The sequence below is a fragment of the Triplophysa rosa genome, linkage group LG22 (genome assembly GCF_024868665.1).
Source record: "Triplophysa rosa linkage group LG22, Trosa_1v2, whole genome shotgun sequence".
NCBI lineage: Eukaryota > Metazoa > Chordata > Actinopteri > Cypriniformes > Nemacheilidae > Triplophysa > Triplophysa rosa.
Window position 1 is genome coordinate 11,894,626 of NC_079911.1, and position 22,037 is coordinate 11,916,662.

At 39.1% G+C, this 22,037-nt stretch overlaps 1 protein-coding gene and 1 long non-coding RNA gene across 2 annotated transcripts in view; one reads left to right on the top strand and one right to left on the bottom strand.

The window, feature by feature from the left end:
- LOC130545667 (uncharacterized) overlaps positions 1-19,538 on the top strand; it is a 23,159-nt gene extending 3,621 nt beyond the window's left edge. The window contains exons 2-3 of the long non-coding RNA XR_008961687.1: positions 3,925-4,018; positions 19,429-19,538. This is a non-coding gene — a long non-coding RNA (uncharacterized LOC130545667). The remainder of the gene's footprint in view (positions 1-3,924; positions 4,019-19,428) is intronic.
- Positions 17,667-22,037, bottom strand: part of dchs1b (dachsous cadherin-related 1b) — a 97,134-nt gene continuing 92,763 nt past the window's right edge. The window contains exon 21 of the mRNA XM_057320308.1: positions 17,667-22,001. Within this exon, the coding sequence (XP_057176291.1) occupies positions 19,393-22,001 (2,609 nt within the window). The 3' untranslated portion in view covers positions 17,667-19,392. The remainder of the gene's footprint in view (positions 22,002-22,037) is intronic.

Consider the following 22,037-nt stretch of genomic DNA (forward strand, 5'->3'; position numbering starts at 1 on the left):
ATACAATGATACAGAATATCATTCACAAAATCATTTTTATAGTGAGATATTACAGGACTTTTATTTTTTTTGTGGGTCAGTCACCCGCACCCACAGAAGCAGTGAAATAAAGCAGGACGGTAGATCTGCTTGCCTTGGGACGGCCATAATTACACCAAATGCAAGGTGCCAGGGTCTGTTATTTTAACCAGTTTTTCCGGAAAGCTGTTGAACCGTGGACTATTTTCTCTGGCTGGAACACGACTCATGTCCTTTTCAATGAGCTTCCGTTCCTCCCATGGCTGAGTCCTCTCCCCTTCTGACCTCTGCTCCCACTTTGTCTCTCACTGTGATGTAAGATTCACTAGTATTAAGCTGCAGCAACATGTAATTTTATGAATAAAATGATAGCTCTTCTACCATGACAAGAACAAGAGACTAAACTTTGTTACAAACATGGTTCCTCAAACTTATAACTTTTCATTGCACATATCTTAAAACTATGATCTAAATAAACATCTTAAATGTTCTATTTAAATTGGTTGGTAGTCTCAGATTTACACAACACACCCTGTTTTCTCGATTTGGCAAGGTACAATCTGATTGGCTGACTTTTCTCAATTTGGAATGATCATACAGGGTGTGTCTGCCTGGAAACAAAGTCGTTTTTATGGTTGTGAGGATGAAATAATCCCTGGATTTGCTAAAGTTTGCCAGGTTAGTTGCATCAAACCTTTGAAAGATATTATGACTTAATAGAAAGAGGCACTTAAAAGAAATTTACTGTAACTAGATATCTGCTGGCAGGATAATACATTTCGTGAAATAGTCTGTACTATACTTAATACTTTTGGATGGATATAAATTCTGATCCCAGTAAATCTCCACGTTTTCCACAATTTTTCTGGTGCTTTTTCAACAACTGTTAGTAGAGACTACTGCTTGTAAACTAACTGTGCTGTTTGTAAACTAACGGTACTGTTTAGCGTGTTGACAAAATATTTATATGCTCTCCTACTTATAAGTCGCTTTGGATAAAAGGTATGAATAAATGTCCATTAATCGAATCACCTATTTTAATGTCGCTCTATTAAAAAGTCGCCCAAATAAATAAATAAATAAAAAGTAATCACAATTTTTTTTTTCAATTTCAATCACAATTGTTATTACATTAAAAATATTTTCATTTTGGCAAAAATATTCCCCAGACAAATTTTGATATAAAAGAAAAATGGATAAGATTTTGCTCTCTTCTCTCAATCTTTTACCTAGCTTAAACTGTCCTGTTAATCTTTAACACTTCTTTCATTCCATCTATTTGACCCTTTACTGTACACACGCTCTTGCACATTTTCTCACATCTTCTCACTCAGAATGCCATGAGAATGTCTTTAAAACTGACCTGAGAGCAGACTGTCTCCAAATCTGATGTTAGCAGCTGTGTGGTGGTCCCAGTAAGTATCTCAGCAGGGGAGCTCTGCATATCACATTAACTTCTCCGATGGAATCAAACAGCCATCCCAAACATAAAGGGATATTTATTGTTATTAATACAATGTGCTGTTGCTGGCATTGACAACATTGTATAAATACATGTCCTTATTTACTTTTTAAAACAGCTACTTTACATCGACAGGTGAAAATTGTTAAACATATATATTTTAGAAGTTTCCTTCAGCTGCCAAGTTTTTTTTCTTTTGCCTGTAATGTATTTTGTTGTTTTATGTAGTTTATGTAGGGGGAGAAAAGGCACTGTAATGTGAGGTTTGCACGTATGACTTTTTGCCTAACAAGCGATATGCACGTACATTGATGTTGTAAACCTCCCTCAAACACAAGCCGACTTGCCCACACTCATTACACACACAAAACACATTCCATCAAAGGATTCACAAAAGCCACAAGTCAAGTATTTCAAACCGCAAGTTAGTTTGGGTTTTAAAGTTATGACCAATCTCAAAGTTATTCATTCTAATTGCAACCTTTAGACCCATAAAACTGTTTTAGTCAAATCCTCATTTCCAAATAATCTTTTTCAAGTCAACTATGTGATCAATATTCTGCCAGGATCTTTTAATACATTCTAAAACACATTAAATATGTAATTCATACAGGTTTCTATGATTAACGTGTTGAACACATTTCTAAGAACCTGCCACATGTGTTTTAAACTAGAGGTTTAAGGATTTCTCTCATCTCAGACATCCTTATTTGTCTTGTTGGACATCTTTGACTCTTACATGACCCACTTGGAAGAGCAGTAACATACATAGATGGATGGTACTCGCATGAAAATGTATGTTTTGAAAGTTTATGGATGAAGAAAAACTGGACACAGACCTTTCTGCAGCCTCTTTCACTTTAAGTGCTTCATCTTCATCATCAAGACTGTGGGGATTTTGGAACTTTTTAAAGTTTACAATCAGTAATTCATAGCAAGCGAAAGTCGTCTGAGCTACCCCACAAAGACAGACCTTACATGTCAACATTACACAATTTGTACTTCTCACACTGCCGAATCCTTCATGTCTTTTATTATTAAACTCATAACAACACACTAAGGAGTGACTTCGACATAGATGTGTTAACACAGAACAGTTTGTTCTGACAAACTCTTTCATCAATCAATAAACTCAGAAAAACACTACTTGTTTCTAAAGAGATCTGGAGCCTCATTTATAAAACATGCGTATGCACGTTTATGCAAAATCCACGGCAACATACATACTGTATATATAAAAACGGTCTTTGACGTGGAAAAGTGCTTACCGCCAAGTCAGGGTCTGAGCAGACGTACTCATTTTTGCTTGTCCGAGTGCTGCATGTTTTTGGAAATATAAGTATTTCTTGCCGCTCGTAAAGGATTTGGATGTTGACAGGTGCTCTTTCATATATCAATGACATTAATCAGACATTGTTAAAATGCGGAGATCTGAAACTGTTAGCTGCGCACAATTTCACGATCATTTGCGATTTAAAGATTTCACATCTGATAAAGAGACGTACGTGCGTTTTCTGTGTGTACGTTCATTCTATCACATTGGCGCACTTTGAGAAATGATCGTAAAATCTAATTGAGGACGGTTTCTATGCAACATTCCATATATGAGCCCCCTGAATTCAAGGTCAAGTGTCTTTTAAGTCATTGTGTTTCAAAAAAATTCATAAACACTATATACTAGATTCACCATCAATTCGACTCTTATCTGAAGCAATGAATTTAATATATACAGTATTTTTTCAGTTTATGTGCTCTCTGGGAATTGAACCCATAACCTTTGCATTGCTCGCACCATGCTCTACCTGTTGAGCTACAGGGTCAACAGATGCAACATAAAGCGAAGTATATGGATCTCTCTTCAGTGTCTCATGGCTCTTGTTCCTTGGGTCTGGACCAAGGTACAGATGACTGATTCCTGGATGCCGAGCGCTTCAGCGGCCTGTGGGATCAGTTGTGGAATGTTGCCAAGACTTGTGAAGAATCCAGAGTCATGTTTATGAGATTAAAACTGCACTCCTGGCTCAACAGATGACCCCAGCATCCCACCTCCATATCTTTCACAAAGAACCAGATGCCATTTAGAGAGGCTGTGTGAGTGTATGTGTGTGTGACGATTTGCACAACTAGAAGCAGCTGCAGGAGCCCTTGCTCTCGGCCCACCCCAAATCACCCTCTAGAGAAGACATGGTAAACCCGAGGCTGTTGACTGATCCAAACCAGCTCCCTTGAGATGCACAACACTAGTTTGTCTTCGTATGTCAAATGCGCGAGCCGATGAAACTTTCTCTTGCCAAGATTACAAAAAAAGGTTGTGAGGGAAATAATCGGGTAATTTTGCTGTGGAAAACATGTTAAAGGGATAGTTCACCCAAAAATGAAAGTTCTTTCAGCATTTACTCGCCCTCCTGTCATTCTCAACCTGTATGACTTTCTTTCTTCTGCAGAACTCAAAAGAAGATATTTTGAAGAACGTTGGTAACCAAACAACAACCTCCATGCTGACTTCCATTGTATGGACACAAGACTGCAGAGAGAAGAGTGAGTAAATGATGACAGAACTTTCATTTTTGGGTGAAAAGTTCCTTTTAGTGTCAAATTTACAGTATTTTACAATAGAAGTTTTGCAAAAATGCTAACATTTTTCTTTATGAGAAATTTGAGTCACTGAATCTAACAGACCATTGAGCTGTAGCGCCTTCCCACAAAACCCTGTTTGATGTGAACTGTTTAGAGGATTTCATAAAACTTTTCCTTTCACCCAATTAACAGCACGTAGCCTTCCCAGTGCCCAAAAGCCACTTACACACTGCCAAAGCATCTAAACCACAATGCTAAATGAGTAACATTGCTGTTGTAGTTTAGACGCTGTGAACTCTTGCAGTGTTCCAAACACCATGGGGTTAGTTTCTCTGTGGCTTTGCCCTTCACAGTATAAAGTTGCTGACTGTGAACACAGCAGGAAAGTGTATTTACGCAAGTGTACGCATCTGTGAGAGATATTTCTATGACAAAGCGCTCACACGCAACACAGAAGCCAGCTTTAGAATTTCGTTTTTTTCTCCTCAGTGTTTCTCCTTGACCAAGAAATGTTTTCTCCTAAATTATCGTTTGCAAACGTGAAGACTAGAAGTCAGTTTCTTAGACTTGATTCATCTTAGTCTTTATCATAAGAGATCACGCAGTAAAGAAAGAATTCACACGCCAGGTGCCATTTGTTTATAGTGAGAGGGAAACCGAAGATTTACAGCTGTGAATGCAGGTGTGTCCTGTGAGATCCAATGATAAATTGTCTGATGACACTAAAGCGTGAAAAGGAAGTGAAAGGAAGATGGATGTGTTATTGTCTGAATATCTTTTGATACCACTCAAACATTTCACATCTGGCTAAGTTTCAATCAAAATCACAGGACCTAAACCAAATGTGCAGGTTAAATCTGACAGACTGCTCTACAGAAGGCGTTTTGTAAATACGTTATCTACTTCAGCAAAGAAGCGAAAACATGACGACATCTTTGTCCTGTGTCAGCCACCGTAGTGCTTTGAAAAGGAGGGGTCAGGGGTGGAGTGAACCGTTGGTTGCAATTCGCAACCTCACCACTAGATGCTGCTAAATTCTCCACATTGCTCCTTTAAAAGGACCAAATAATTTTGCGTACTGTAACTCTAATGATATCAATGGGGTTATTGTGAGGGTTAGATTTAGTGTTAGGATATAATAAATATAATAATCTCAATATGCACTGCATCTATGAAAGACCCTCACTAAGATTTCGGTGTGTGTGATGTTGTGTGTGATGTTGTGTTTACCAGCCTCATCTCCAGCAAAGCTGCACATAAATACGACAGGGCAGTCACCTCCTGGGGTTCGGTCCTGCGCAGATAGAAAGATGAATAGCCTCCTCAACAAAGTCAATAAAAGAGAGAGCAAACATTCCCTTAACCCTTCTCAAAACGTCAAGCCTCTTTTAACTAACATAGCACCCACCCACACAAAAACAAATAACATTCCCATAACACTCCTCGGCAATGACATCTGATCCGGATCTGCTCAAATGATAAATAAATGCAAGCCGTTGACCTTTGACCTCTGAGGGAGTCGTATAGGTGCAGGGGGACTCAGTGATTTGGGAGGCAGAGCTTGTTACCCAGAATGCCTCAGTGAGGTCAGTCTCTGAGAACGTGTTAACACCTGTAAGGAAAATAACGATTCGCTTTTTTATTCGCACCCCCAGCTATCCGGCTAAACACGGAGTGTATAAATCATCTAGATTTAGCATGTACTTCCCTTCTTGACAGCGTTCACCCATCACCTTAACCCACCTGCTCTTGTTTTATGGACAATGATAAAAACGGCACGCTCTGGTGAAACCAGCCACTGTTGTGTAAAGCTGAAGTTTTATGAGCCAAACGCAAGTTCATAGAGGAGAGGGATCATTTATAATAGACCTCCTGTTTATTCACAGGGCTTTGAAACAGCTTATAGACTTGTATCTTGAGATATTTCCTCTTGTTTACCAGAGTTTTACTATTTGTCCTTTAATGAGTTAAACATTTAGTCTGTTGAATGGAGAATAACTTTTTTATGCGAAATTATAAAATTACATTTTTTACAGCATATTAAGCTTTTCAACTACCAATATTAAATGTGAATTACATTCAATCTATGAAAAATACGTAAAAAAATATGTTAGAACCACAATATTCCCCCAAGTGTTACCCTAGTGTTGTAATCGAGGCCACCTAAACCGAGACCAACACAAGACCAAGACCAGAGGGGGCCCAGACCAAGACAAGAACAAGACCAGAGGGTGTCGAAACCAAGACAAGACCAAGACTTTGAGGGGCCGAGACCAAGACAAGACCAAGACCAGATCGTGTCAAGACCAAGACAAGACCAAGACCAGAGGGTGTCAAGACCAAGACAAGACCAAGACCAGAGGGTGTCAAGACCAAGACAAGACCAAGACCAGAGGGTGTCAAGACCAATACAAGACCAAGACTTTGAGGGGCTGAGACCACGACAAGACCAAGACCAGAGGGTGTCGAGACCAAGACAAGAACAAGACCAGAGGTTGTCGAAACCAAGACAAGACCAAGACTAGAGGGTGTCAAGACCCAGACAAGACCAAGACTTTGAGGGGCCAAGACCAGAGGGTGACGAGACCAAGACAAGAACAAGACCAGAGGGTGTTGAAACCAAGACAAGACCAAGACCAGAGGATGTTGAAACCAAGACAAGACCAAGACCAGAGGATGTCAAGACCAAGGCAAGACCAAGACTTTGAGGGGCCGAGACCAGAGGGTGACGAGACCAAGACAAGAACAAGACCAGAGGGTGTTGAAACCAAGACAAGACCAAGACCAGAGGATGTTGAAACCAAGACAAGACCAAGACCAGAGGATGTCAAGACCAAGGCAAGACCAAGACTTTGAGGGGCCGAGACCAGAGGGTGACGAGACCAAGACAAGAACAAGACCAGAGGGTGTTGAAACCAAGACAAGACCAAGACCAGAGGATGTTGAAACCAAGACAAGACCAAGACCAGAGGATGTCAAGACCAAGGCAAGACCAAGACTTTGAGGGGCCGAGACCAAGACAAGACCAAGACCAGAAGGTGTCAAGACCAAGACAAGACCAAGACAAGAGGGTGTCAAAACCAATACAAGACCAAGACTTTGAGGGGCTGAGACCACGACAAGACCACGACCAAGACCAGAGGATGTCAAGACCAAGACTTCGAGGGGCCGAGTCCAAGACGAGACCAAGACTTTGAGAGGCTGAGACCAAAACAAGATCAAGGCAGGCCGAGACAGAGTCAAGACAAAGACCAGCACTCCTAAAATTCATCAAAAAGATCCACATACTAAAAATAGTCATATACAGCACAGAATCATGCATTCTAAGCATTGTTATCTACAGTATTGTAACAATGAAAATTGTAAAAGCGCTTTATAAATAAAGTTGAGTTGAGTTGAGTTGAGTATTCAGGAGCAAAACAGCGATTATTGATTTGTCTTCATTTCTTCGAAAACTTATATTTGTTTGTAATTGTGTCTAAAATTTAAGTGTAATTCCTGCAGGTGTAGTCTTGACCGGTCTTGAAATAAAATCCAGAGACCACTACATCTGAGACCAAGACAAGACAGAGACCTAAGACAGTCAAGACCTAGACAAGACCATGACTATCAAAAAATGATCCGAGACCGGTCTCGAGTACTCAAGAATAAAAAACGAAACATTTTCAATGCATTAAAAAAAAAAATTCTGCATAATTTATCGTTTCCCTGCAATTTCTCTGGAGTTAATATCACTTTTGTAGAGGCTGTTTTGATGTACTTTTTTCTCCAAATCTCCTCACACATGCCAGGCACATGCTGAAATACCTCCAATGTGTGAGCTGTGACCAATTCCAAACAATAAAACAACGGAACAGTCCAGCGTGCACTTCGGATAAACTGTGAAGACACACATTCTCATGCAGCTCTCCACACGAGGAATCCATCCTGAGAAACTCCAGCTCGGTTTATATCGGTGAATGTGTCAGCAAAGCTTTAATCACAATAGTGATGCCCTTATAAGGACACTGAGAGTGTTTGGATTATGACCCTGCATCCATGTTCTTATTGCATTCCATCACTTTCTCTCCTCTCCTGCCAGCTAATAATATCTCCTCAAAGCAGGGTTATACATAGGATAAACCGAAGAGTCAGAGAAAGAGAGACAGATGCTACTGGGCCAGTGGTATTAATGTATTGAGGGCTAAAAACAGAAACTGTCAGATTAAACCCAGAGTTAAAGATTAAAAGTTTTTAAATGCTACTTTTCCCTCTTTGCAGTTATTTTAATTCTGCAAACTTTTAATCTTTACAAAGCGCTTTAAGTCTTGACTGGATTATACTGCATATATATTAAATATTATGTAATTTTAAAAGGATGGTTCACAAATACATTTATCTAGCGTTTTGGAACGTCAAAAGCTTGGACTTCGAAGGGGAGGGGGGAGTGGAGGAGTGAGCAGTTAGTTGTAATTCACAACATCACCACTAGATGCCGCTAAAATTCAAACAGAGAACCTTTAAATCAAAAATCAATTTTGTACAAAAATAAATAGAAAATTAACTTCAACTAAATCTAGATCTTAATTTGAATTGTATTTATATATACTCAAGTATTTTTTGTGACTAAAAATGTGGTTTACTACATCCCAAATGTGCATTGATAGATGTATTTCTCTGCAGCACCGGATTGTCTTTTACCGTTACTGTCATGATCTGCGTGTTACTGTACCCCTTTCAAAGTCGTTGTTTTTCCACACAGTTATTTTTGCTGTACATTGCCAGGCTGGAATCACATCATTTTTGAGAAGTCCGAACCCTTTCCTCTGCATCAGCTGAAAAACAAGAGTCTGTTTGGCACGCAGTGGCATGAGAAAATGAAATTAAAGCATGCGTCGTCTCTGTGATTCACACCATCATGTCTGTTGTCGAGTAACCATACAGATGGACTTTATTTCCATGGAGCTGAATCATGCATTCACATCTATGAGTATTACGGGATAAAAGCACCAAGGTGCGTGACTCCAACTTGGCTGAAGTAACACAGCGTAAGCTAGTCTAGATATTTTCAACTCACATGTTGATTTCTACTGTTAAGAAATAAAACAGTAAAGCTGACCTCTAAAGAAAGAGGATATATTGGCATGTCCTTACCTTTCCCAGAAACCCATTGGGCAAATGAGTTAAGTCTTCTGAACTTGTGCCAATACTATCGTAAACCTAATCACCCCAACCTACAAATCTCTCGCAAATTCTAGATGAATGGGTTCAGGCAATGCATTGAACTCCTTATCCACTCTAAAAGTAGGAATGATTTTTTTATTCCTGTCAAGGTTTATCAGATTTGCAGGCAGATCAGGCTGGCAGGAGCTTGGAAGAAATAGAGCAGGGCTTTGGTTAAACCCTCGTGTGACTCACCAGAGCAATGCCTGGTCTAATCTCTCCAGCGACTTGATCCAGAAGTGATAGTCTGGAGGAGGTTTCGCTTGAAGCACTTGATAGGTCAAATCCAGCACTCTCCTGGGGAAAATCTATTTCATGAAGGATCCAAACAGACAAATAAATATTCCAATAATTAAATAAATCAAAGCCACTTAAGAGACGAGTCATTGATGTCTTAAGGAGAGAAAGCATCCTCTCATTTTTTATTCATGTCGAGGCTGCTTCATCTTTCATCATGGAGTCCAGTGCCATGAAATAGGGGTACCTTGGGAGGCGGACCAGGGCAAAGAAAGCAAAGATGTTTTCTGACACGTGTTTATTTGTGGCTAAGATGTTCCTATTAATATCAGTACTACTGTATATGAACAATATAAAAACATGTTTGATCAGCGCTATACACTCTCAAAAAAAAGGAAAAAAAAGGCCTGTACCATTTCACCAGTACACTTTTGCATCTAAGGAGTGCATACAGTATTAGTACCTCAGAGGTACATATTAGGGCCTTTTAAAGGGTGCCATCCGAGTGACAATTTTTTAACCTTTTTTCTGAGAGTGTACCAACATTTTAAAGCAGAACGAGAAAAAAGTTAGCAATGAAAGAGTTCGAATCAGATCTTTATTTAGGTGTGAAATCGTGTTGTAAAATGAAAGCAGATGGTACTACATTCTGAATTACTTTCCGTTTGAAGTATGTGGCTCTTGACTGTGCTGTTCAGGGTCGACTTTAAATCTCTTCAACTCAGATCCTTGAGGTCAGAGGGATTCTTGTGTCTGCATTCACACCTGAGGATGAAAGAAAGGATGGCGTTCATATCAAGGCACTTTGATATAGAGCAATAATAACCCCACAAAAAACAACAAATCGTTACGATTTAACCTTACGTTAAAGTACAGTCCAGTTATTGGTTTCACCTCATCGATGATTCTGAAATTAGATATAAAATACATTGTGTATACAAAAAGTCATCAAATGCTACAGTATGCTACACATGAGCTGTGAGTTTACTTGAGTTCAAGTTGAAATTGTGATACTCCAATAAACATATAGCTGACAATTTTAGTGTCTTGCCAACAATTTTCCTAGGGTGCTGAAAGAGGAAATAGCATAATTTTCTGCAAAATAAAACTTGAGCTCCAGTTCATTTATATCCGAGATGTCTGAGAAGTTAACAAAATGTTATATATTTTCAGTCCAACCTACTGAAATAAAAAAGAATTTTGGCTTGACAATGGGACAGAGAGTTCATTGAAAGTGGAAAACCCTAAGACAAACCATGAAGATCTACAGTGGTATATTAAGTCAAACGAATAATTTAAGATTTCCAGTTTAACTGTCTGAAACCAAACACGACTGTATATCACGACTGAGTCTAAAATACAAATACAGTGATGGTGTAGTAGATAAATTTCTTTGCTCAGTTTTCAAATCCACACTGTCATTCTCAAGGCACAGTGGTGAAATATTATTTGTCAGTATTGTTAAGTCCCAATCCTCAATTGTTTTGAAGAATTTTGCCTGCTCCCGCATTTATCCAACATACATCATCAGAAACTTTCTTAAAAATTCCCTTTCATAGTTTATAAGATATTGACTACATATAGTAGCAGCTATATCACAGAATAAAACCTCATAGTTTAGAGTTGAACCACAAATCACACACCAGGTTTTTTTTCTGAATGCAAGTGCATGACCTGGAATATATGTGATTCAAGACACTTTTTTACTTTCAGACTTCTAGAGAATGCAGTTTTGAATGAAAACTACTTTCAGTGAGTTTTCCCGCTTATAGTCTCTGTCTGCGTAAAAGTGTCACATTTTACTCAAGATCCCCTGAAAAATTGTAGTTTCTCACAGTCAAGTCTAGATCTTTTTCCCACATAGAAAAATCATTTCTGTCCCCAATTTTTGCGTCAGTTTCACAAAATATTAGAATCAAAACAAGAAAGGATGACAAATGTTATACCTGTCAGATTTCAACCCACAAACTGCAGTTTTGTCAGGGAGTCCTGGAAAAGAAGGGAGGCATTGAGAGGCTTTTTGCTGGGGTTATGGATGGAGGCTGTTTCCTACTGTTGATATAAACTCAGGCCACACAAAAGAGAGAGAGTGACGAGAGGTCTGATATTCACTGATACTCTTGTGAAATACAATCCCTTTTAAATGTGATTCATCTTGTTTTTCCACACCACACTATGGCAGATATCTGCATTAGCATTTCTCTGAGTTCTGGTGCTAACAATCGTGTAGGCAGCAATTTATGGGGCCGTTTCCCCTGGTCTGTTAATGGTTTTAACTGGTAGATCAGCTGGTGACGGTGGGAAGATCAGAACCAGGTGGACAAGTGTTGTTGTCTGGCTACAAAAAAATCTAATTTAGAATGAAAAAATGATCTGCCAGGGCTTAAAAAACAAACTTGAATTAAGTTCCTCTTTGCTAAATTCTTAAATTAAGATTATTTAATTTACCCCATTGGTAGATATTTTTCTTGTTTTAAGCATGTACGTAATTTTTATTTGTAAGCATAAAGTAAATTATTTTATTATAAAAAAAATTTGCAGTGTAACCCACCTACTTGGCTTTAAAGGGATAGTTCACCCAAAAATGATCTCATCCCCCATTTACTGCAATAGTAGGGAAAATAAATACTACTGTATATAGGAGTCAATGGGGGGTGAGATCTGTTTCGATACGGACATTCCTCCAAATATATTCCTTTGTGTTTTGCAGAACAAAGAAATGTATACAGGTTTGGAACAATCTGAGGGTGAGTAAATGATGACAGAATTTTGTTCCTTTCAATGCTGTAAATTATTTACAAGAATTGAGAAATTGGTCAAATGTTCAACTTCAGGTGGGGCTTTTTTCTGTAAAATGTTTCTTTGTAAAATAAAATGACAAGTTTTTTTATGTTATTGTAACTTTTGCAGTAAATTCCTGTAATTATCCATTTTAATGTATTTTAAAAACATAAAAAATGTGTAAAATAAAACTGTAAATCTTTGAGATTCCAGTTTTTTTACTGTGCAACCTCTTTAATCATCTTGATTTCTTACAAATACAGAACAACAAAATACAGAAAAATACAGAATTCAGAATACAGAAAAAAACCCTGCAAATTCCACAAAGCAGCATCCCAAACCTCAACAGTGTCAGTCATTTTTTAACAGCTTTAAAACAGAATTATGTGAATTACTACTGTATATCCTCGCCAAGAATTACTACCGAGCCAAACCACACGTCCTACTTCTCTCGTGTTTCTCTCGGGTGTATCTCCAGACACCCCAGGAGATGTTAGAGCCCCAGGGAAGAGATGTAATTAAGCGCCGAGCCGCAGGGCTTTGACTCGGCGCTCGCGCATGTCTGCAGTGACTCAGCGACTGACCAGAAAAACACACTCTGACTCCAACCTATAACTATGATTCTGCTCTGACTCGCCGCTGTTTGATTTTAACCAGCCGACACAGAAAGCTTTATTAATACAGGAGGGACAGGAAAGACATTAGGCAGAAGCAATGTAAGAAAATTGCTTATGGTTTTGGCTGGCATGAAAGGGAAAACCATCAGCTTTTTGCGAACAGGCCTGAAAATGTGTTTTTAGTTTTTACGAATATCGTTTTCCTTTACATTGTGTCAGATCCTGTCGAACAAATGTGACCTCACAGATTGCAGAGTGATATTTTTAATCATTTGATGCAGAATTTTACTTTTTTGCTGATTTGTTTGACCGTATAAAGCAAAAATACTTCAGATATCACCATCAACTGTCCCTGATTTTTTTCCAGTTTTTCCATTCTGCATTGATTTTCATTTCAAGAACACACCCTGAGAGAGAGAGAGGGAGAGAGAGAGAGAGAGAGAGACCACTACTCACTGTCTTTTCAGTTAGTGCCACTGATCACCACTGTTGTAAGAACAAACATCTCCTAAATGAGGAAACAAATGGATGTGTTGTGCATGGGAGCTAGTAAAAAACTCACATTTGACATATCAAGACATCTTCTAAAGTAAAACAAAAATCTGTCTGTTTCTGATTTATTAAGTCTGGTGCACACTGTGCCATGTTAAACATTTTTTTTTCTAATTTTGAGAAACCTAAACGATTCTTATGATCCTACACTAAAATCTATAGTCTTTCATTTCTAGATTGAAATGTTCGCAGACAGCCGATTCATGATCAAATGTTACATAGAAAAGGTATTCAGGAGCATTAATAACATTTATCTTTGTTTGTTGAATAAAACCGAAAGCTGAAGATGAGCAAATCATTGCCGTCCATCTGAAATCTCCTATCTCCATATTTCATGATTTTTATCAATTTAAATCATTATTCTTATTCACCCTTTATGTTTGTCACTGGGTTTTGCAAATATCTAATGACACGTATTAAAAGAGCACTTGTCAAGTTTGACAACACAGTATTTAATCATTTAAAAACAACTGTGTCTTTTCCATTTCCTGAAAAGCTGTGAATTTGGACTTCTGAGGGTTCAGAAGGACAGTGACAAAATATGATCTGTCATACAGTATCAGATGCGCAACATCATCCAACGTCAATCATAAAGCAACATCATCCAACGTAAAACAGCACATACCTCAATCAGGACAGGGATGGATAGATTACACAATATGCTTTAAAGAGCAATTTTGTTGTTGTTGTTGTTGTTGTTAAATTAAGTCCAAATGAAATGAACTATATCATGAACTGAATGTCTGGATATTATATATCAGTGCCTTAACGGTCCCAACTGAATCTTGGTTTTAAGGGCGACTTTAGTCAGAACTAATAAAAGTTAAAGCAGGTTCCATTTAGTAAAAGGCAGAAAACTCCCTTTTGTTTTAACCAGATCTGTTTTTAATTAACGATCTTCTTTAAAGGCACTTTTTGAGTATCATTTATAGCATCTCACATGATAAGATCTAAGAGCCAAGATGATTCTGCAATTCAAAATATACACTTGGCATAACTCAAATTCCTGTCAAAGAGACATTTACTGCTTTTGTATCAAATAATTTAGACTCTGTGGAATAATTACAGTATAATCAATGAAAGATACATCTGACTTTTCCACGAGGAACGCAGGGATCATTAGAATTTACTGCTGATCTGATGGGTGTAGCAGGCCTGTTTCAGCTGTAGAGTCCAATACTGCTGGATCCTGTTTTCAAGTGTATTTCGATTTGAATGGTGCTATGGAAACATCCTTGTTTTCTACTGTAGTGTTTATGAAAGGATAAATCTCTGATAAGAATACGTAAACTGCATCACAGAATTTATCAAGTAAATTTGAGGTTTGATTTCAAAACCAGAAGTTTGCTCTTGAACTCCCAAAACATGTTTTTATGAGCACAGTGTCACGGTGGAATGCACTGCTGACCTTTGACTTTTGACTTGAAAATGCAGGATTGTTCTTATCTAGATAATCTTCAATGGGTAAAGCGTTACTGTATGACTGATGCTAAGGTCATGTACCCATTTCAGCACTTGACCGATGCAGAGAGATTTTTGACAAGATTTACATTTTTGATGTAACAGTTACATTATATTACATTCCTCTTTTACTTTATGTGTGTTTAAATCCCCTTGAATATACAATATATTAGTGTCTCATTTATTTTACATGTACATCAACATGTAATATTAAAATGTCACATAAATGATAAATGTCAGATGAGCGGAAAGAGAAATAAATTGTTGTTGACTTAGGTGTAGAGTTTGAGTTGCGTCGCTCTACCCTGTGAGCTACAGAAAATAAATAATAAATGGTATGTCAGCCGATTAACATAGCAAAACATTGGCAATAAATGATGGTGGGACAAAGTGAAGGGAAAACATGTTGACCAGAAATACCCCCAAATCCTTCATCAGCCTTTTACTTATACTGACTGGTTCCAAAAAAAGAATAGAATAATAGCCGTCAAATTATACTATTTTTTCCACGTTTTTGTGAAAGTTGTAGATTTGTCCCATGATTCCCTGTGTGGTTGGTTCACTTGTGGGCCTTACTTGCTGAAACCTTTACAATACCCAGCATCCTATTTTTGTGCATAGCCATACAGTATATTTATTGTGCATTTACCCAGAGGATGTGCAGGTGTACAAGAATGTGTTTCATATTTTATTCAAATTAATTTATAACTGGGACCATAATCTAACCTGCCGTATGCAGACAACCTTTTTTTACTAGTTGCTGCAGTTTGTCTTTTAGGAAATATTCACACATGTCATTGAGTATAATCAGTAATACTTGACTTTACTTGGGGGTTTTGGACTTTCGATGGAGAACTGAAAAGCAGGTGTATGAACAGCAGGTCAATGGCAAAACCACACACAATTTATTGATGTGTTAATTGTCTGTGTGGGTGGGGTGGGTCCAATGACATTAATAATACCTATCCCAAAGATGTGGGATGAACACAAATCTCCTCAACTGTAATATCCCCAAAGTATACAAACCAACCATCAAAGTACATATATTTTACATCATATTTGGTAAACTCGTTAATAGCAAACAGTAATATTGTAACCCTACTGATGGCTGTCTTAATAGAATCGTTGACCTGAAAATGAATTTTAATGCATGATTTACTCACCATCATTACACACGCAGACTGACTCGATATCAAATTTGATTGGTTTTCATATGAGAACCAATGGCATTCGACATTGAGATTTGTGGCCTGCCGCCATTACGGTTGTAGTCTTATACAGTATGCGTGTACAAATTCTAACACAACCTATCTTGGCTAAATATGCTCAAAAATCGGTTTCACAAAGGTGTCGTTTTGCATCAGAGACATTTATTAACTTTGTAGACATGGATTACTTTTATGATGGATGGATTTGTTTTTTGGAGCTTCAAAATAGGGACACTTTAATGTCATTACAAAGCTAGAAAAAGAAAAGGTTATTTAAAAAAAATAACTCAAATTGTGTCCGGCTAAAGAAAGAAAGTCATATACACCTATGGCGTAAGGGTGTGCAAATTATGGACAAAAATTCATTTTCCTTTAATTTTCCAAACATGACCAGTCAGTTATATGTTTCAGACTGTTCTATAATGCGTAAAATCGTGTTCAAATACATTGTGATGAAATCATGTGACATTTAACAACTTGAATAAAATAAATAAAATGTATAAGCTAAATTAAGCTGATCATCTTCGTAAATGACAGCAAGATGTAAAATGCTGTTATTTTTCTTCTTTCTTGACTTCAAATAAGTATTAATAATTCATGTAGTGAAGACATGAATTAAAAGGTAAACATGCAGATATATAACATCACCACATGCAACGAGTTTAAATGGAAGTAATCTATCTTCATAACACAAACCACACCAATCTTGATAACACAGAACTAAATGCTACACATATTACTAAGAAAATACCACAGATCACATTATTCTTACAGTCTATCAAAGTGGTATGGCTAGATGTGAACCTGATAATTATGTCATTTATAATGAAAAAGATCCATATAGCGTTCACACTGTTCAATGCTGACTGTGCAAGTGAATGAGACTGTTATTTCTTCGTAATATCTGAGACAGTGTAAATCAGTTAGACACGCATAGCACATAGATAGAAAAGAACTGAATCTCCACCAAGAGTAATCTCACAGCAGGGGGTGAGAAACCACAGCAGATATCTGTGAGACGGAGAGAGGCTGTACAGTAAGGTGAATGTAAGGTAATCCACTTGTTCCATCTAGTTTAAATATTGTATTTTTATCCACTGCATCTGGAGCAACATGTGCTTTCTTTAAAACAGAAACAGGTTAATTTAATGACTTGATGTCATGCAATACTAAGCATGATATGTAACTATTTCCTGTATGCCTTAAACGCACTGTACGGCAATGGCAAATGTAATCGCTTACAGATCTGCTTGATTCATATGATGCATGATTATCTTTATATTACATTTTCTGTAAAGAAATTTCATTTGCATGCTTGCATTTAACTACGCCATTGCTTTACGAATGGGCACACCCTGTCTTTAACAACACAGAGCCTGGAACATACTGTATCCTTTCAAATGGCTTTTTAATGAAGGACAAATTTGACTCTGACCCTTCCCATTTTCAATTTATGTTCAAGCCAGATGATTGGTGTTTTGCTACAGTTCGGTTATTTTTCAACTCCCGGGCCAGGTTTTGATTTAAGATTGGAGGAAATACAAGAGAGGACGCAAGTTTGACAAAAGAAACCAGTCGTAATTTAATATTTGATTTAAATACACGTACAGATGATTGAAGTTGTGCTGCCGCCAGATTGCAAGCAGCTGTCTGCAAATTGATGTCTTCCAGATTATGGGACAACAAAATGTCAGCTTTCAATATTAATCGTGTAAGGCAGACATCCAAAACGTCAAGCCCCTCATTTCCATCGGTTCCGGGTGCTTAACAGGGAACACTTGAGGCAGTGTTGGTATCAGACATGCACCAGAGGTAGCAAAATAGCACTAATGTCATTCACTGAGGAGGATGGTAAGAGACCAAAAAAAATGCAGGGCACTTTAAAAGCTTAAAATAGAAAATGTCCAGAGTATATAAAAAGTCAATTTTCTCGTGAATCAACCTGGAAGGTAAATAATCTGGAGTCCAGATCAATTCAGAGTGACAACATTTTTACTTTGTAAATCAACGTCAGATGTGCAGACAATACAGCATTTTTTGTTATGGTCACAAAAAAGCATCATAAAAACAGGAGCTGCTCCACTTTGTTGGCATTTTGCGAGAAATTCAATCACATAAACAAGAGTCTTTGAGGTCTCCATATGAGCCTGAAAAAGTCCGGCCCCTTCTACTGTACAATAAATTAACTAAGATGCCGAAAAGTCTAGTTTAAAGGAATAGTTCACCCAAAAATGAAAATTCTGTCATCATTTACTCACCTTCTTGTCATTTCAAACTTGTATGACTTTCTTGCTTCTGCAGAAAACAAAAGAAGATATTTTGAAAAATGTTGGTAACCGAACAATGGCGGTACCCTTTCACACGTTTTGTGTCCATCAATAGAAGTGAATGGGTACCGCAGTTGTTCGGTTACCAACTTTCTTCCAAATTTCTTCTTTTGTGTTGTGCAGAAGAAAAAGTCATACAGGTTGGAAATGACAAGAGGGTGAGTAAATGATGACAGGATGTCAAATGTTTTGGGTGAACTATCACGTTATGGGGCGGGGGCACATTTAAAGATCTATAATACAACACTACTGTATGTAACATTGAAAGATTAACACTTTCTCTTTTTATAAATAATAAAATCTTCCGATCATTCACATTACAAGTGTCACAAATGTCACAGTCGCACAGTATGGTGATCCTAGACACTATACAATGATAATGCACAAAATATGGCTAGCATACATATAAATACACATATAAACAATGTCAATCAAAGCACCTCTTCACTCAAAACAATGGCAATCAGAAATTAAACTTGCATAAAAAATATATATAAACGAAACTAAGAGTATCATCGTTGAAAAAATATACAGTAAAAAAAGAAAAAAATTAAAACATATCCCAGTCATATCAAACATACACAAATCTTTCAGTTTGTGTTCCTACAGAGTTCTCACTGTGGTCTAAAAAGAACGATGATAGCAGCTATTCTGGATGGAGAAACTTCAAAGCTGTTTGAGTCGTCATTATAAAAAACAAGCAGTTATGTTTTGTCTTTCTGGCCAGCCAGCGAGACAAAACAAAGCAACACAACTCTTCACATCATCAACACTGCGGTGGCTCTGATGAAAGGTATTCTTCATCTGCGTAACACTTTTACCATTTCGACACCTGCGTCACCATCACAGCTGGTTTCATGCTGCCGTTTAAGTTTGTAACAACACTAAGAGCAACTTAAGTCTTATCAAAAGACAAAAAACGACCTCCAAAAATGGAGTTCAATGTAGCATTAAATCCTCATTTCGGCTTCATCTGTGTTCTCCAGGGAGTGCTCGGTGGTGCTGATAATGGATGCTGAGGGACCTTGAGTGACACCAAAGGGGGAAACTGCTGGAGACCGTGAAGCAAGTGGAGACAGTGAAGGGGAGAAACTAGGAGACATTGCCGCCGATGAAATAGAGCCCTCGTGGCTAATAGGTGAACGCCTCAGAGATGCAAAGTTATGGAACGTCCGTGATTTGGCTGGTTTAGGCGGGACAGATTTGGCCCCCGGATGAGCCACTGAGGTAATGAGGGGCGGTGGGTCAATTCTTGGTTTGGGGTCGGTTTTTAATTTGGGTTGGAAGGGGCGACGTGGGTTGTTGGGGGGTAGATTCTCATCTTTCAGCCTGGCGATCTCTGTAAAGACACTTGCTAAAGGTTGGAACTGAGGGCACCAGTTGAGAAGGTAGTCCCAGTTGTAGCTGCCTCGCAGTTCCTCATCGCTCGCCACTATGGCCGTAAGGGAGCCATCAACTGATGGTTTGCCATCCACGGGGAAACCGTAATCTTTGGGATGGGAAATGTTTAACCCTCTTCCTACTCCGAGGTAGCCTCCACCTTCATCTCTGTAGACCGGAAGCTGACCCGAGAGCAGAGTGCCACTGATACTTCCCAGTTTCTTACTTTTGAACCACTGGCTTGCATCAAGTGGTCCAGGTTCACAAGAAATGTCTGAGAGTTGATCTGCATCCTGTTGGATCCCTGAGTCAGGGCCGCGAGCGGAGATGTGCTCTTGCATGGAGGACGTGATGCTCGCCACTCTCGGGTATTCATTGATCATGCGGATTTCATCATCCTCTGCTGCTTCGGCTGATCCCCGCCCGCTGGAGTGAGAGGGATCGAGAGAACCTCCTCGTGTGTAGGTGCCACCCGTTCTTTCATCCTCTCCTGCATATCCAGGAAGGGCTTGATGATAGATCCTGTCTCCCCCTGTAGGTTTAACCTCATCCAACTTCTGCAAAGCTGTGCCCGAAGATACAGTGCTATTTCCAGTATCCTGTCCTTTCTTCTTGCGGCTTGATCTGACTAGATAAAGAGCCACTGCAATTATGACTAACAGGACAATTACTCCAAGTGAGGCAGCGATAATGCTTACAAGCAGAATGTTAAAGTCGGTTGCCAGACCGAAGGATGTGTTGGTGATGTCGATGGTGAGCCGAGCGGTGGCGACTCTTGAGCTATCGAGGGGGCTGTGGGCATTTACATCCATAGTCATTAAGCGTGTTTCTCGTTTTGAGCGACTACCACCACTTGACCTGCCAGAGCCATCCATCTTAAGGTAGATCACGCCAGTGGTCTTGTTCACGTCGAAGTAAGGCGAGATATTGGGGAAGGAGTACAGTACAATCCCATCCACTCCACTGTCTTCATCTTTGGCTTGTACCTCTCCAATGCTCTGTCCTTTATTGGCTCCCTCTGGTACCTCAAAGGAAAAGTCTAAGGAGGTAAAAATCGGATCATATTCGTCCTCTCCCGTAACATAAACCTGCACTGTGACGGTAGCTGAATTGTTCCCTGCATCCACAGCTGAAGCGATGAAGTAAAATGAGTTATCCTTCTCGAAATCAAACGTCTGCTTGGAGAGAACTGCTCCTGAGTTCTGGTCAACCAAGAAAAGATCTCTTCCGAGCCCAGTGTGGTCCATGATGTAATACTTGAGCTGTCCGTAAACACCGGTGTCATAATCGATGGCGTGTAACACAGTCACAGCGGAGTTGGGCGGCTGGTTCTCACGGATACTTGTAGTTAAAGTAGCAATAGGAAAATAAGGTCTGTTGTCATTGATATCCTTCACCTCAACGCTAACAGGTGCAAGAGCAAAATGACCATGGCCATCTGAGGCTTGTACTATAACCACATGAGAGGTCCGACTTTCCCTGTCCAGAGGTCTTTGAAGCTTCAACGCTCCAGTCCACTGATCCACAGAGAACAGTTTCATCTCATCTCCAGAGCTAATGCTGTACTGGACCTCTGCGTATGGAGCTGAATCCGGATCGGTTGCAATCACACGTAGGATTTCAGTACCAGCTGCCGCCCCTTCATTCAAAGCAACAATGTACTCAGCTCGGCCGAAGACAGGAGGGTTGTCATTCACATCAGTGATCGTGACGATGGCAGGTACACTCGAACTGCGCTGGGGACTGCCACGGTCCGAGACGGCGATGGTGAGGTTATAGTGTGACAATGTTTCAAAATCCAGTCGCTCTGCCAGTATCAAGGTTCCTACTGTCTGGAAACCGTGACCTTCTATGAAATGGACGCTGCTTTCAATCTGGAAAGCATTTCCGACATTCCCGCTAGCGATTGCAAAATCAAAGCCAGAGTTTTCCTGAGATAGGTCTCCGTCTACTGCTTCTAAGGTCAGGATGGTGGCTCCGGGAAGTTGGTCTTCGGGTACTGTAGCTCTGTACTCCAGCTGGTGGAATATGGGGGCATTATCGTTGACGTCTATGAGTTGAACCTGGACTGTGGCAGAAGACGACAGAGATGGAGTCCCTGCATCACAAGCTTCAATAACTACACTCGCAGAAGTCTGCTCAGGGTCAAACTCTGCTCTCTGTCTGATGAAAAGTGTACCTGTAATGATACAAAAAGAGTCACTTTTTTAAACGT